General features: G+C 39.5%; 2 protein-coding genes across 6 annotated transcripts in view; one reads left to right on the plus strand and one right to left on the minus strand.

Annotated features, from left to right (window-relative positions):
- The window catches only part of Ccdc88a (coiled-coil domain containing 88A), a 140,694-nt gene extending 134,302 nt beyond the window's left edge, over positions 1 to 6,392 (plus strand). For 3 of the 5 annotated variants that reach the window (XM_052199650.1, XM_052199655.1, XM_052199654.1), the window contains 2 exons: positions 521 to 618; positions 1,092 to 3,954. In XM_052199650.1, coding sequence (XP_052055610.1) covers positions 521 to 585 — 65 coding nt within the window. In that variant the 3' untranslated portion in view covers positions 586 to 618; positions 1,092 to 3,954. Of the gene's footprint in view, positions 1 to 520; positions 619 to 1,091; positions 3,955 to 4,919; positions 5,196 to 5,474 lie in introns of those variants that run through there. The other 2 variants (XM_052199652.1, XM_052199653.1) reach the window with 2 other exon arrangements.
- A 364-nt stretch (positions 6,393 to 6,756) lies between these two features.
- On the minus strand, positions 6,757 to 9,002 carry LOC127696704 (prolyl-tRNA synthetase associated domain-containing protein 1). Its single transcript, XM_052199656.1, has 2 exons — positions 8,873 to 9,002; positions 6,757 to 7,511 (listed from the first exon to the last, which is right to left on the minus strand). The coding sequence occupies exons 1-2, from the start codon at positions 8,954 to 8,956 to the stop codon at positions 7,086 to 7,088; spliced, it is 510 nt and encodes a 169-aa protein (XP_052055616.1). The 5' UTR covers positions 8,957 to 9,002; the 3' UTR covers positions 6,757 to 7,085.
- Positions 9,003 to 12,276: the final 3,274 nt, after the last annotated feature.

Below are 12,276 nucleotides of genomic sequence, written 5' to 3' on the forward strand. Positions count from 1 at the left end.
GTAAGCTGAGACTGATGCAGCAGGATGACAGAAATGTTTTACTTAGCTTTGGACATCATAAAACTGGCCTTATACTTTCTACATTTAAAGTGTTGCTAATTTTGTTGATTCAAAATATATTTTAAATCATGTATTTTATAAAAGCTATATTGTTTTATTTTATGAAAACAAACTTAAAGAAGTATTTTGTCTCTTAATGTAATCCAAAGGATACACTGCATGTAAGAGAGGTAAATACTATGTCCATATTTCGTGTGGACTGTCTAAGATTGCAATGTAGAATTCTTCCAAATACAACATACTATGGAGTCAAAGTTTCATCAAACACCACTAATACTATGTTTATGGCTTTAAAATATATATTTCAAAAATAGGCTTCATGTAAAATGTCTATCAGATTAATAATTTTCCAAGTTTCAAATTCCTCTTTGTCCTACTCAGTAAGAGCTTTTTAGTTTATCTTCATGAATTTTGTTATTAAACTTTTGAGGAAGTAACATGAACTACTTTTCTCCCACAGATGTGAACAAAGTACAAGAAAGCAGAAATTCAAAAAGCAGGTCTAGGGAGCCGCAAAGCTCCTGAGTCAGTGGCCCACTGCATGGCTGTGGGCTGAGGGTGAGTGTCCTGCTTGAATCGTAATGAGAGCAGTCTCATGTGTACAAACTAACAGAATTCCGTATGACAAGTGCACACTGCACTAACAGATTACATTTTGCTTGCTGGGTTCGCTGACTTTCCCTCCTGCTTACTTAGTAAAGATTAGCTGGCTGCCAAGGGTCCTTGCCTTGACTAATTGAGTAGCGAGCCTTTAAAAAGTATTTTCTCTCGATTGAAATGTAATTTTAGCAGTGAATAATCTGAAATCTTTCATGTGGTTACAACCTCTCAGTAACTTGTAAGAATGCACTAAATACCTGTCCTGTGGAGAGCAGCGCAGGCGTTCCCTCTGGCTTTCTGTCACTCTCATCTCCATAGAAACACCTCTGTGCATGTTGTCCTTACAGTAGCTGCCCTGTAGTGTATATTCTTCTTATCTTCAAGCTATTCTTACATTTTCTTTCTTCTTTCTGTCTTTCAACAAAATACAGAGAGAAAAGTGTCCTTCAGTTTCTCAGTGTGAAGACTTTATTTCTGAAGTAACAAGACACCTAGCAACTATAGGAACTATTAAAACAGTAAGGAGATTTTAACACATCCCTTCGTGATTAGAGCAGGGAAGAGATATAAACTCCATTCTTCCTTGAATCAAGGAGCACTACTGGATTCAACTGCCAAAAGTTTTAGAAGGTTTTAGGACACTGTACAGTGCACTAAGCTCTACTGAATAAAGGACATTCTCTCACTGAGGACCGAGTGTTTTAAGGTCAAGTATTCTAAGAACAGCCTACTTCTTTCAACATTTGTTTATTATTTATCCATGTTTGCATACTGCTTCTGCTAAGTATTATCCAAAAGCTAGCCATTTATATTTAGTTGTATAAATCTAAATTAAGTGCTGTAGTATTTTGTGGAATGTACTATATATCAAGATACAGAGAAGACTGTTCTGGCATGTCAGCCTTTTTTCATTAGCAGACTGCATGTGTTGGTGTGCTGGTTATTGTTTTTGTTTCTAGAGCCAATTGTTTGGATGCACTGCAAAGGAAGCGCAATTCATAAGATATGCAGTAATTTCCATAATGAAATGCAAGAGCTATAAAAATTATATATTAATCTTACCATTTTCCCTGATAAGCTGCACTAGGTATGCACAAATGGATCCAAGATAAAAATCATTTTTCTGAAACTTTTTTTAGTGAGATGGTTTTCCAGAAAATAGCATTTAGAAGATAAAGTGATTATGGTTTTAACTCATTTCCCTTCTTTGGTATTGGGTTATGTGTGTGTGTTTTCTTAATGTGAGAGCTGATTATTGCTTAAGAAGTTTTCTTATGGCAAAATAATGTAAATAATTTCTAGGATCTACATTTTTTCAGGAACTCATTTACTATTAAGGTTGTCATTTATTACTAAGATTTTTTTCTGTTTTTGTCCTTTATAATATTATATTAAACTTGATAACTATTATAGGTAATCTTGAAATATTTGTATGTGTTTGTTACCTTAAACATTTGAAAGAAGCACAAAAAAGTAGATTTAGTTATCCCAGAGAAACATCAATTTTTTAGTAGTAGCAATTTTATATCACAGTTTTATTTTCTTATGAAGTCAAAAAAAAAAAACCACATTGCTACTCATTAAGGCAAGTTCATTATTTAACATAAAAACCAGAATAATCTTTTAAAATGAAAAAGTACTATTTTTATTTTAACAATACACTTCTTAAGCTCTTATTACCAGCTCTAAAGAACTCTTTGGAATAATTATGCATTCCTCACTGTGTACTTTACACACTGTGCATCATCACTAACCCAGTAGCCATGACAGAAGTCTCCTTCCTTTGCACCCCTATTCTCCTCTTTCTGTTTTTCTCTCCCCCCAACTCTCTGTAATAGGTCACTAGCAGGTTGTGTTTATAGCGACCTTTGGAAAGAACCGGTTGTCAATAAAAATGACAAAAAACGTTTAGTTGCTCGGAAATTAAAAGGTTAGAGACCTTGGATTTATTTAACTCAGTGCTGCCAGAAAAATAATGCTATAAAAATTAAATTACTTTGAAACTCTTGAATGAAAGGTGCTATTTAGATGTAAATACTAAGGATTTACTGAAACACAATACACATACTAAAAATCTTTTCTTTAGACTTTGCAATCTTCTTCATGACTCCTTAGATTCAAGCCTCAGATTGGTAAATGGGCGTCATGGCAGTCTAGAGACAGCTGCATGGGGAAAAAAATGTAAATTCACTGTTGGTTGAGAAGTTAAATAAGTGTAGAATTATGTTTTAGCTTAATATATAAGTGGGTAAGTTAGATTTATATTAACTAGCATCCAATTTGCACAGTTAGCACACATTCCAGGACAGTTAATGAGTGTGAGGTGACCTCTGAGAGCGAGTAGTAAAGCAGTGGGACCACTCTGTGACAGTAATTATCCTAAAACAGAACCTGCTGAGCTAACCAGCACCTGCAACAAAAGCTGAAATACCTGTAATGTAGTAATTGGAGTAGGCCAACCCTGAGGGAAAAAGAGAAAGCTATGGGAATTCAGTGATGCTGTCTGTCACATTGTTCTCAATTATGAATTGCCTTCTTCAGACAGATTCAAGAAAGGACTAGCTGATAACCACATGATTTTTTTTCCTTCAAAATCTACTTCAGAAGCAGACTTTATAGGAAGCTAAGCCAAATGGAAATGAATCCAAACCATTTTTCTAACCAAGCCTAAACCCACCTATTTGGTGCTATTCCTAAACCTTTATGAAGACTTTAAAAATCAGAATGACAGCATCAGCCCAGAGTTGTAATAGCATGCCTCCTAGCTGGCCGTGGAAATGTTTTGGTTCAAGTTTGTTTGAGTTGGTGGTTACCAAAGAGTTCACGAGACAGGTTCATGTGTCGCACCTTTCATGCAAGGCATGTTAAACGCCTACCTAAAAATCACTGTGTATATTATAGAATTGTAACCACGTCACAAATGGATGACTACAGCCTGAACTGTCTTAACAGTTTATGTCAGGAAGTAAAATCAATACTGTACCAAATCTGGAATCGTGGTGGGGAATTATGTATTCTAAATTACTTTTGTACTTTAAGTTACTTTTTATGAAAAAAAAAAGTGAATTGTCTTTCTTTTCAGCTATTTGTCCTAAGATGTATTTTTTCTTTTAGTCTTGAATATGAATAGTACAAAAAGAGCCCATTTTTAAATATAAACCTTGATATACAGGTTAAGGTATTTGGACAATGAAAACACCTTAAAAGGAATGCTTAATGGGTAATGTTGCACTTATAACATCCTTTGACAAAACCTGATTTTAAATTGTCTATTTCTACTAGGTTTTTTTTTTTCAGTGTTTGACATTGTACTCACAACTATTATTAAATACCAAATCAAATAATATGAAAAGCTGTAACATTTCCTTTAAAATTAATGCTAATAAGGGAGGTAGAGTTGAATGGCAAAACGACTTTCCTCAGTGGTGCCTGATGTCCATCACAGGAATCCATGCATGACAAGACACCATTGTTTGTCTTTTACACTTTCTTTTTCTTTGATTCTCCTTAAAAATATATATGTTGGACTAACTGATTAAAAAAATAAAAACAAAAGGTAATTTTTTAACAAAATTTTATAGTCATTTTAAAATTGTATGTTGGCCAAGTGTTACTTTTTGCCCCAGAGAACTATTTTTGGGCTTCATAGACTTTATCCTAATCATTTTGGTCAGTAAGATGTTTGGGTAGAGAGTCAGTTCTGTCAATCCTAAAATAGTTTAAGTATGTTTACTAAGAGAAAGCTTAAATTATAAAATAAGTACAGTGAGAATAACAATGATGGCTAATAATAAAATAGGACTATAACAATAGTCTGTTGCCCCCCTATCATCCCCTTGGAGTTTTGGGGGTGGTAGGAAGGGGGTACTACTGGGGATTTTACTCAGAACCTTAAGCATGGTAGGCTGGCACTTTACCACTTAGCTGTAGTCCTCCCAGCCCCTTTCTCAGAACTTCTTGTGCTCTCTGCACTCTTCTTGTGATATGAGATAAAATAACTAGGTGATGAACTGAGTACAATGATACAGGAACTATATTAAGCTAGTCAGTAGGGGTGGTTTGAACAACAGTGCTGTGGCCACAAGTTAGGTAACCACAAGGACTAAGTGACCCCCAGGCAGGTAGAATATACACTGTGGATTTGCTAGACAGTCATTCAGTGATGACATCTGCTACTGAAAATGCCATGTCATTTGAAACTTGCGAACTGTTTAATTTTGGAATTTTTCATGTAATATTTTTGGTTCATTTAACCACAGGTTACCAAAAATTCAGGAATTAAAACTCCTAAGAATGTGATAGGCTGCAAAAATTGTTTGTCTTTGTGGGGCTGGAGTGTTGTTTCAGTGGCTGAGCACTGGCTGCTCTTGCAGAAGAGCCAGGTTCCGTGTCCAGCACTGTCCATGCTGCAGCTCACGACTGTCTGTGACTTCCAGCTCCAGGGGAGCTAGTGCCTTCTCCTGGCCTCCATGGGCAGTAGACACAGCCTATAGATCTACATGCAGGCAAAACACATGAAATAAAAGAAAACCTCAAAAAATGTATTCAGTCTTTTATTTTACTAACTCGAGGCATCTGACTGTCTTACCACATCATTCTTCTGGACCCTGTTTTCACTTTCAACAAGATATCCAAGGTCTACAAATTCTAATTCTGTTCCTTCATTTTTTTGTTCATAAGAACCTCGAACTACTTGTTTAGAGATAAGAGTGCAGAGCAGGTAAAACAGCATGGAACCTCTGGGGGAAAGGTAATCATTAAGTTCATTTTGCCGTTCAGTAACACGAGTTGGTACAAATTTGTTTCTCTTCTAGATAGAACGTTATTTCTCAACGCTTGAACAGGAAAATACAGTTCTTTCAGAAACACCCCAGCTAACTGGGATGGATATAACGGCAAGAGCAGTTTGTGTGTCAGAGCCTCAGGGAATACAGAACTGACTGCACTGTTCCTAGAGTTAGTTAATACTTCAGCGGCCATACCCAGAAGAATCTCTAAAGGAACACCAAGAGAATATAGATTACAAGAGTTTATTAAATCAGCTCACCCAATTTTGGCTGGGTATTGGAACATTGTCTGTTTTACTTGTAGAGTCTGAGAACCTAGTAGGTGCAGTAGGCCTGGAGGATTCTTGAAGAGCCAGCCTCTGGTCTTCAGGCTATGTGGGCAAGTGTCAATAAAGGATGGTAGTCGCAGCAGTGGGACTCAGCGGCAAGAAGCAATGAAAGCACAAAAGCAGCACTGCTTTCCTGGAACTCCATCCAACCTGCTGTCAGAAAGTTGTGCCCACTGTGGAGTCTTCCTCATTTAGTCCTGCCTAGAAATGTCCTCACAGACCTGGCCAGAAGAGTATTTCATTCTGAATCAAACCAAGTTCCCAACCAAGACTCATCATAACAAAGATTACTAAACATATCCTAAAGTAGGATAGTAAATTAGGGTAGAGGCCAAAAGAAACTGCCTTTGTCATCTTAACCAATTCTGATGCTATAAGGAATATTTTGCCGCTGAGTTTTAAAATATAAATTTAATGGTTTAATGGCAACAATTTCTACTTCTAGTTTTTCTAGATTGAGTTTAATAAGCCAGTTGTAATGGTACCTGTCTGTGAGCCCAACATTTTAGAAGTAGAGGTGGTAGAATCAGAAGTTCAAGGTTATCCTTGGGTACACAACTAGTTTGAGAACAACCTGGCCTACGTGAGACCCTATCCCAACAAGACAAAAAAAAAATGTTTAATAAAAAGTTTTGTTTTTATTATCTCACTGGAGACAAATTCCAAGTGCAGTAAAAAGGTTTAAGTTCTTAGTCCTAGAAGGAAGCCCAGTTGTTGACATCCTGTCATGGAGGGCTGGAGACAACACTGGATCTCTCAACTCCTTGTCGTGCAGAGGAACCAGGTTCAGTTCCCAGTACCTACACGGTGGCTCTCAACTACCCTCCATTCCAGTTCCAGGAGATGCAATGTCCTCTTCTGACTTCCATAGGTACAGGCAGGCACATATATGGTAGACATATATACATGCAAGTAAAAATGCTCATACACATAAAAATCTTTAAGGTAAATGATAGTTTCCAAATTAAAGACACAAGAAATAAAAACAGCTGTCAGAATGAGTTTATTATGAGTATTAGCCCAACTGGCGTTTTGTTTGACACAGCAGCTGACTGTTAGATGTTAGCTGGACTCAGAGATCAACCTACTCTGCATGTGTCACCACCCCTGGCTCCCAATCATTTTTTTTAAAGATTTATGTATAAGAGTACACTTTAGCTGTCTTCAGACACACCAGAATGTCATCAGATCCCATTACAGATGTTTGTGAGCCACCATGTGATTGCTGGGAATTCAACTCAGGACCTCTGGAAGAACTGTCAGTGCTCTTAACAGCTGAGCCATCTCTCCAGCCCTTCCAATCATTTTTTTAATCAAAGTTTAGAATTATGGGATCATGTCCTGTAGCCTTCACAAATACGAGAAAGTCTTCAGGACTTAATCCCATGGTTGCAGCATTAGTCATTGGGTGAAAGTACACTTTCTTATGTCCACCTTCCAGAAAAGCTGAATCCAAAACAAATTTAACATCTCCATCATCACAGAAGAGCGACAAAGGTGTGACACAGCCTTGACCAACTTTCAGTTTTTCTAGCATGGCTGTTTCATCAGCAAACCTAAGACTTCCACTCCCAACTCCTAACCGCTTTCCAAGATCATTTAAATTGATTTGTCTATCATGAAGAACTGTGACTAACCAATAGTTTTTCTTCTTTTTGTCTTTAAGAAATAAGTTCTTACTATGTGCTCCTTTTAAATGTTGAATATGAGGCATCATTTCTTCAACTGTAAACACCTGCAAAATATGCAAAAGAAAAACCCTGTAAATTGCACACATACACAGTTGTACATATTTTACATGGTGGATGACTTATGACGTACTCTACTCTGAATTTAACTAGTATTCATTGTAAATGTTTTATTGTTTGGGGATAGGACCCTGAGTGCTATGCATGCTAGGTAGGCACAGGAGTTCTGAACTAAAACCTCAGCCTCCAAATACTTTAAAAGACCTAGTACCTGGAGTACTGGTACTCCAGAGTGAAGGCTGAGATCAAGAATTCAGGAAGCCTGTAATTATGCAGCAAAATCCTGGCTGGGGGTTCAGGAGGAGCCTTAGTCATCACAGTTGCAGACCTCAAGACCTCAGTTGTTTGGGCCAGTTTTCTATTCCAGTATGCTAACAAAGCCATCCAGTGTCTCGGAAACTTTGGCATAAAATTTGATGACAGTCTTTAATATGTATCTCCAGAGTACCTGAATGAAGTTCGATATACAAGGACATCAATGGGAAACATAAGACCCCGCGTTAGTACATAAAGAACATTTAAAAAAAAAAAAAAAACCTGGCAATATACACAGAATGTGAAGTATGTAAAGGTGGGGAATATTAACATGTTTCTTAAGACTAGTGTTTTTGTCATAAAATGTGTCGTGCAAGCCCTACCCTTATAATAGTTTCCAGGAAAACTGTAAATCTCCAGTATACATCATGTTAAAAATATTAAGGTATGCACTTTTGCTTATGACACGAGGGGGGTGGCGAGGCCAGAAGGCTTAGGATCCTCTGTAGCCGTAGTTTTAAAGTTTTTCTCTCAATGTGGGTGCTGGAATAAAATCGTGTCACCTGCAAGAGGTACGAGCTCCTTTTTTGTTTTGTTTTTGTTTTTTCGGTTTTTTTGGATTTGGTTTTTTTCGAGACAGGGTTTCTCTGTGTAGACCAGGCTGGCCTCGAGCTCAGAAATCCGCCTGCCTCTGCCTCCCAGAGTGCTGGGATTACAGGCGTGCGCCACCACCGCTCGGCTCGAGGTGCGTGCTCTTAACCTCGAAAACAATTCTCCAGATCCAGGGGTATATAATTTTTGTAATTATTTGGGAAATGATTTTTACCGTGCTGCAGTGGTAACAACTGTCCAAAGGAGTGAAAAACAAGCCACCTCAATGGCCTGCTGTGCCTTTGGTACCAGATACAGCCTACAGGGATGGCACTTACGCGGTGCCCTGGCTTAGTCATCTACATAAAGTGTCAGCTACCCAACCCGCTTTTAAGTCATCCGTCATCCCAAGACAGGTTTCCTCACAGTTCTGTTAAGTCCCTGCTTGGACCCAATAAACACTCGCCCGAAGACCCGCGGCCTTCCTGGGCCGCAGCCTCACCTCGGGATGCTCCACGACCTCGGTTGGGATGGCGAGGGCACCGAGCCTCTGCTCTAACGCCGCCCGCAGCTCCGAGCCTGCCATTTCCCGGCTCCGTCGGCGGGCAGAAGCGAGAGCTTAGCGGAAGTGCCGCGGCTTCCGGGGCGTGGCGAAGCCTGCTTGCTCCGCCCCGGCACGCTCCACAGCGGGAGCCACGAGTGGACAGCCGAGCGCGCCTAGCCACGCCCACAACCCGCTGAGCCTCGGCTCAGCACCCGGAGAGCTCCCGGTTTTGAGATTCGTCCCGAACCTGCGGCATAGTTGCTTCTTGCCTCTACAACTGAAGTTTGTAACTTACGACTTTCTGTTTTTCTTTAACACTTTATGTGTATGGGCGTGCGCTGACTTCATGGCTGTGCACCACGTGTGAGCAATGCCTGAGGAGGCCAAAAGAGGGTGTTCGATTTCCTACAACTGGAGTTATGGGGAGCTGTGTATGTGCTAGGAGCCGAACTCGTTCCCCTGGAAGCACAGCCAGTACTCCTGCATATTTTTGATATTAGGAAACAGTACTACAGCCAGGCGGTGGTGGCGCACGCCTTTAATCCCAGCACTTGGGAGGCAGAGGCAGGCGGATTTTGAGTTCCGGGCCAGCCTGGTCTACAGAGTGAGTGCCAGGACTACACAGAGAAACCCTGTGTAAAATTAGTCCCTCACATCCTTGCTTAATGAGGGCTCGCCTGTCGCAGATTATATACTAATCTGAAGCAGGCCATTTCAGGATGATCACCTGCTAGTATATTAGCTTGTCCCATTATGGCTTCTAACATGGAGCCATGGGTCCCTCCGTGTGTACTCTGGTTGGTGGTTTAGAGACAGTACTGTGATGTTCCTTCTATTCTTTTTTTATTGTTTGAGTCATGGTCTCATGGTACACATTCTGGTATCTAGCTCATCTTGAACACTGCCACCATCATGACCACAGGAGCCTTCCCCATTCTTGCACTCATTCTTTCATTGTTTTGTATGTCAACATGTTCATTAGACAATTGAAGCCTCCTACAGAGACAATCTTGTATCTTGCTTTTTTTAAACTCACGAACATTTTCCTATTGCTAACCTACTCCTACTTTAGTAAAATGTCATGTAGCTGGATAATAATCCCTTGTTTATTGGATGCAGAACCAGTGATCTCCAGCATTCTACCAACTGAGTTCCTCACCCTCAATCACAATTTTTAGCCACTTCCATATTGGAATACCAATCTTGGTATTCTAAATTGCTTATGAAAATAACTACTCTAAATTTATTAGCAATGAGTAAATTAACCTAGTGGACACCAACACTTCTCTGTATGTGTGTGAAGACAACTTGTGGGAATCAGTTCTCTCCTTTAACTGATGAGGTTCCAGAATCAAAGCACAAGGCTTGACAGCAAGTGCCTTTACCCACTGAGCCATCTTGCTGATCCAAACTTTAATTACATTTTTAACAGGATTTTTAGGAGATAACTTTTGGTCAAAGAAATACTTTATTGCCAGGCGGTGGTGGCACACGCCTGTAATCCCAGCGCTCTGGGAGGCAGAGGCAGGCATATTTCTGAGTTCAAGACCAGCCTGGTCTACAGAGTGAGTTCCAGGACAGCCAGAGCTATACAGAGAAACCCTGTCTCGAAAAAACCAAAATCCAAAAAACAAAACAAAACAAAACAAAAAAAAAAAGAAAGAAAGAAAAAAAATACTTTGTTTAATATGCACTTTCTGGTGTGTGTGTGTTTGAAAAAATTAACAAAGGCTTAACATTTTTGCTTTGTTTGAGGAAGGCATTTTGTTTTGTTTTGTTTTGAGAAAGTGTTTGACTCTAGGTCAAAGTGCTGGGACTAAAGGTGTGTGCCAGCCATGCCTACCACTTTAATGGTCTTTGGGCTCTTTGTTTTTCTGATTGGCAAATACCTAGACAGTTTTCTCAAGATTATTATTCCCCTCCCCCATTTTAAGCTAATTTTGTTCATATTTTTGTTCACGTTAGACCAATGGTTCTCAACCTTCTTAATGTTGCAACTCTTAATACAATTCCTCATGTTGTAGTGACCTCCAGCCATAAAATTATTTTCATTACTACTTTATAACTGTAATTTTTCTAGTTATGAGTTATGGTGTAAATATTTTGGGAAATAGAGGTTTGCCAGAGGTGTTATAACCCACAGGTTGAAAACTACTAATTTAAATAAAAATATAACTGAAATATGAGAGAAAAAAAGTAAGAGAGGTAGGCTCCTAGATTTACTTCCCTCCCTCCTTTCTCTCAATTTTTTCTCTTATTTTTAGATTGATTTTATCTACAGAAGTTTCTCGTGTAGCCAAAGGTGATTCATTTTAAGTTTTCCTAGTCTAAGTTTAGACATTTAACCTCCAGCAATGCTTTATTTTCGAGCATGATGCCACATATGTATGATCCCAGCACTTAGGAGGCAGAGGCAGATATAGGTCTGTGAGTTAGAGGTCAGCCTACACACAATTCCAGGCCAGCCATAACAACAGAGTGAGACTGTTTCAAAACTTAAAAACAATTAAGGATGTTTGTCTTAGTTAGGGTTCCATTGCTGTGAAGAGATGCCATGACTAAGGCAACTCTTATAAGGGACAACATTTAATTGGGGCTGGCTCACAGTCTATTACCATCTAGGTGGGAATGGTGCTGGAGAAGCTGAGGGTTCAACATCTTATTCTGAAGACAAACAGAAGACTGGCTTCCAGGCAGCTAGGATGAAGGTCTCTCAAAGCTCACCCCCACAATGACACACTTCCTCCAACAAGGCCATCTTAATAGTGCCCCTCCCTGGGCCAAGCATCTTCAAACCACCACAATGTTTAGTTCAGGGCTGGAACTATGGCTCATTGGTTAAGAGAGACTTGCTGTTCTTGCAGAGAACCTGCATTCCTAGCCCACATATGGCAGCAAAGTGACAGAATTGATAGTCATAAAATAAACTAAAATATTGATCAACTCTGAAAAACACTGAAGATTCTCCAACTCCTCCAGGATCAATTATTTCGACAAATTCAATCCCATATGTAAAAATAAAATAGAGCCAGGCGGTGGTGGCACACACCTGTAATCCCAGCACTCTGGGAGGCAGAGGCAGGCAGATTTCTGAGTTCAAGGCCAGCCCAGTCTACAGAGTGAGTTCCAGGACAGCCAGGGCTATACAGAGAAACCTTGTCTCGAGAAACCAAAAAACAAACAAACCAAAAAAACCCCCAATTTCTTAGCTTTTACTTTTCAGACAGTCACTACCCGGCTTTAATTTAAGGGAGACTTGCTGTTGGTAGCCTAACTGTAGGCATTTAGCAGTAAGGACAGTTGTGGAGAGGAACACTGAAGGGGTTCAAGAATCGAAGGACCCTATTGTCTGTTTTTGGTGA

The sequence above is a fragment of the Apodemus sylvaticus genome, chromosome 11 (assembly GCF_947179515.1).
Source record: "Apodemus sylvaticus chromosome 11, mApoSyl1.1, whole genome shotgun sequence".
In the NCBI taxonomy this organism is placed as follows: domain Eukaryota; kingdom Metazoa; phylum Chordata; class Mammalia; order Rodentia; family Muridae; genus Apodemus; species Apodemus sylvaticus.

Coding starts and splice junctions, on each gene's coding strand:
- LOC127696704 (XM_052199656.1), bottom strand. CDS start 8,956: ATGGCAGGCTCGGAGCTGCGGGCGGCGTTAGAGCAGAGGCTCGGTGCC. Junction 7,512..8,872: donor AGGTCGTGGAGCATCCCGAG/GTGAGGCTGCGG, acceptor CATATTTTGCAG/GTGTTTACAGTTGAAGAAAT.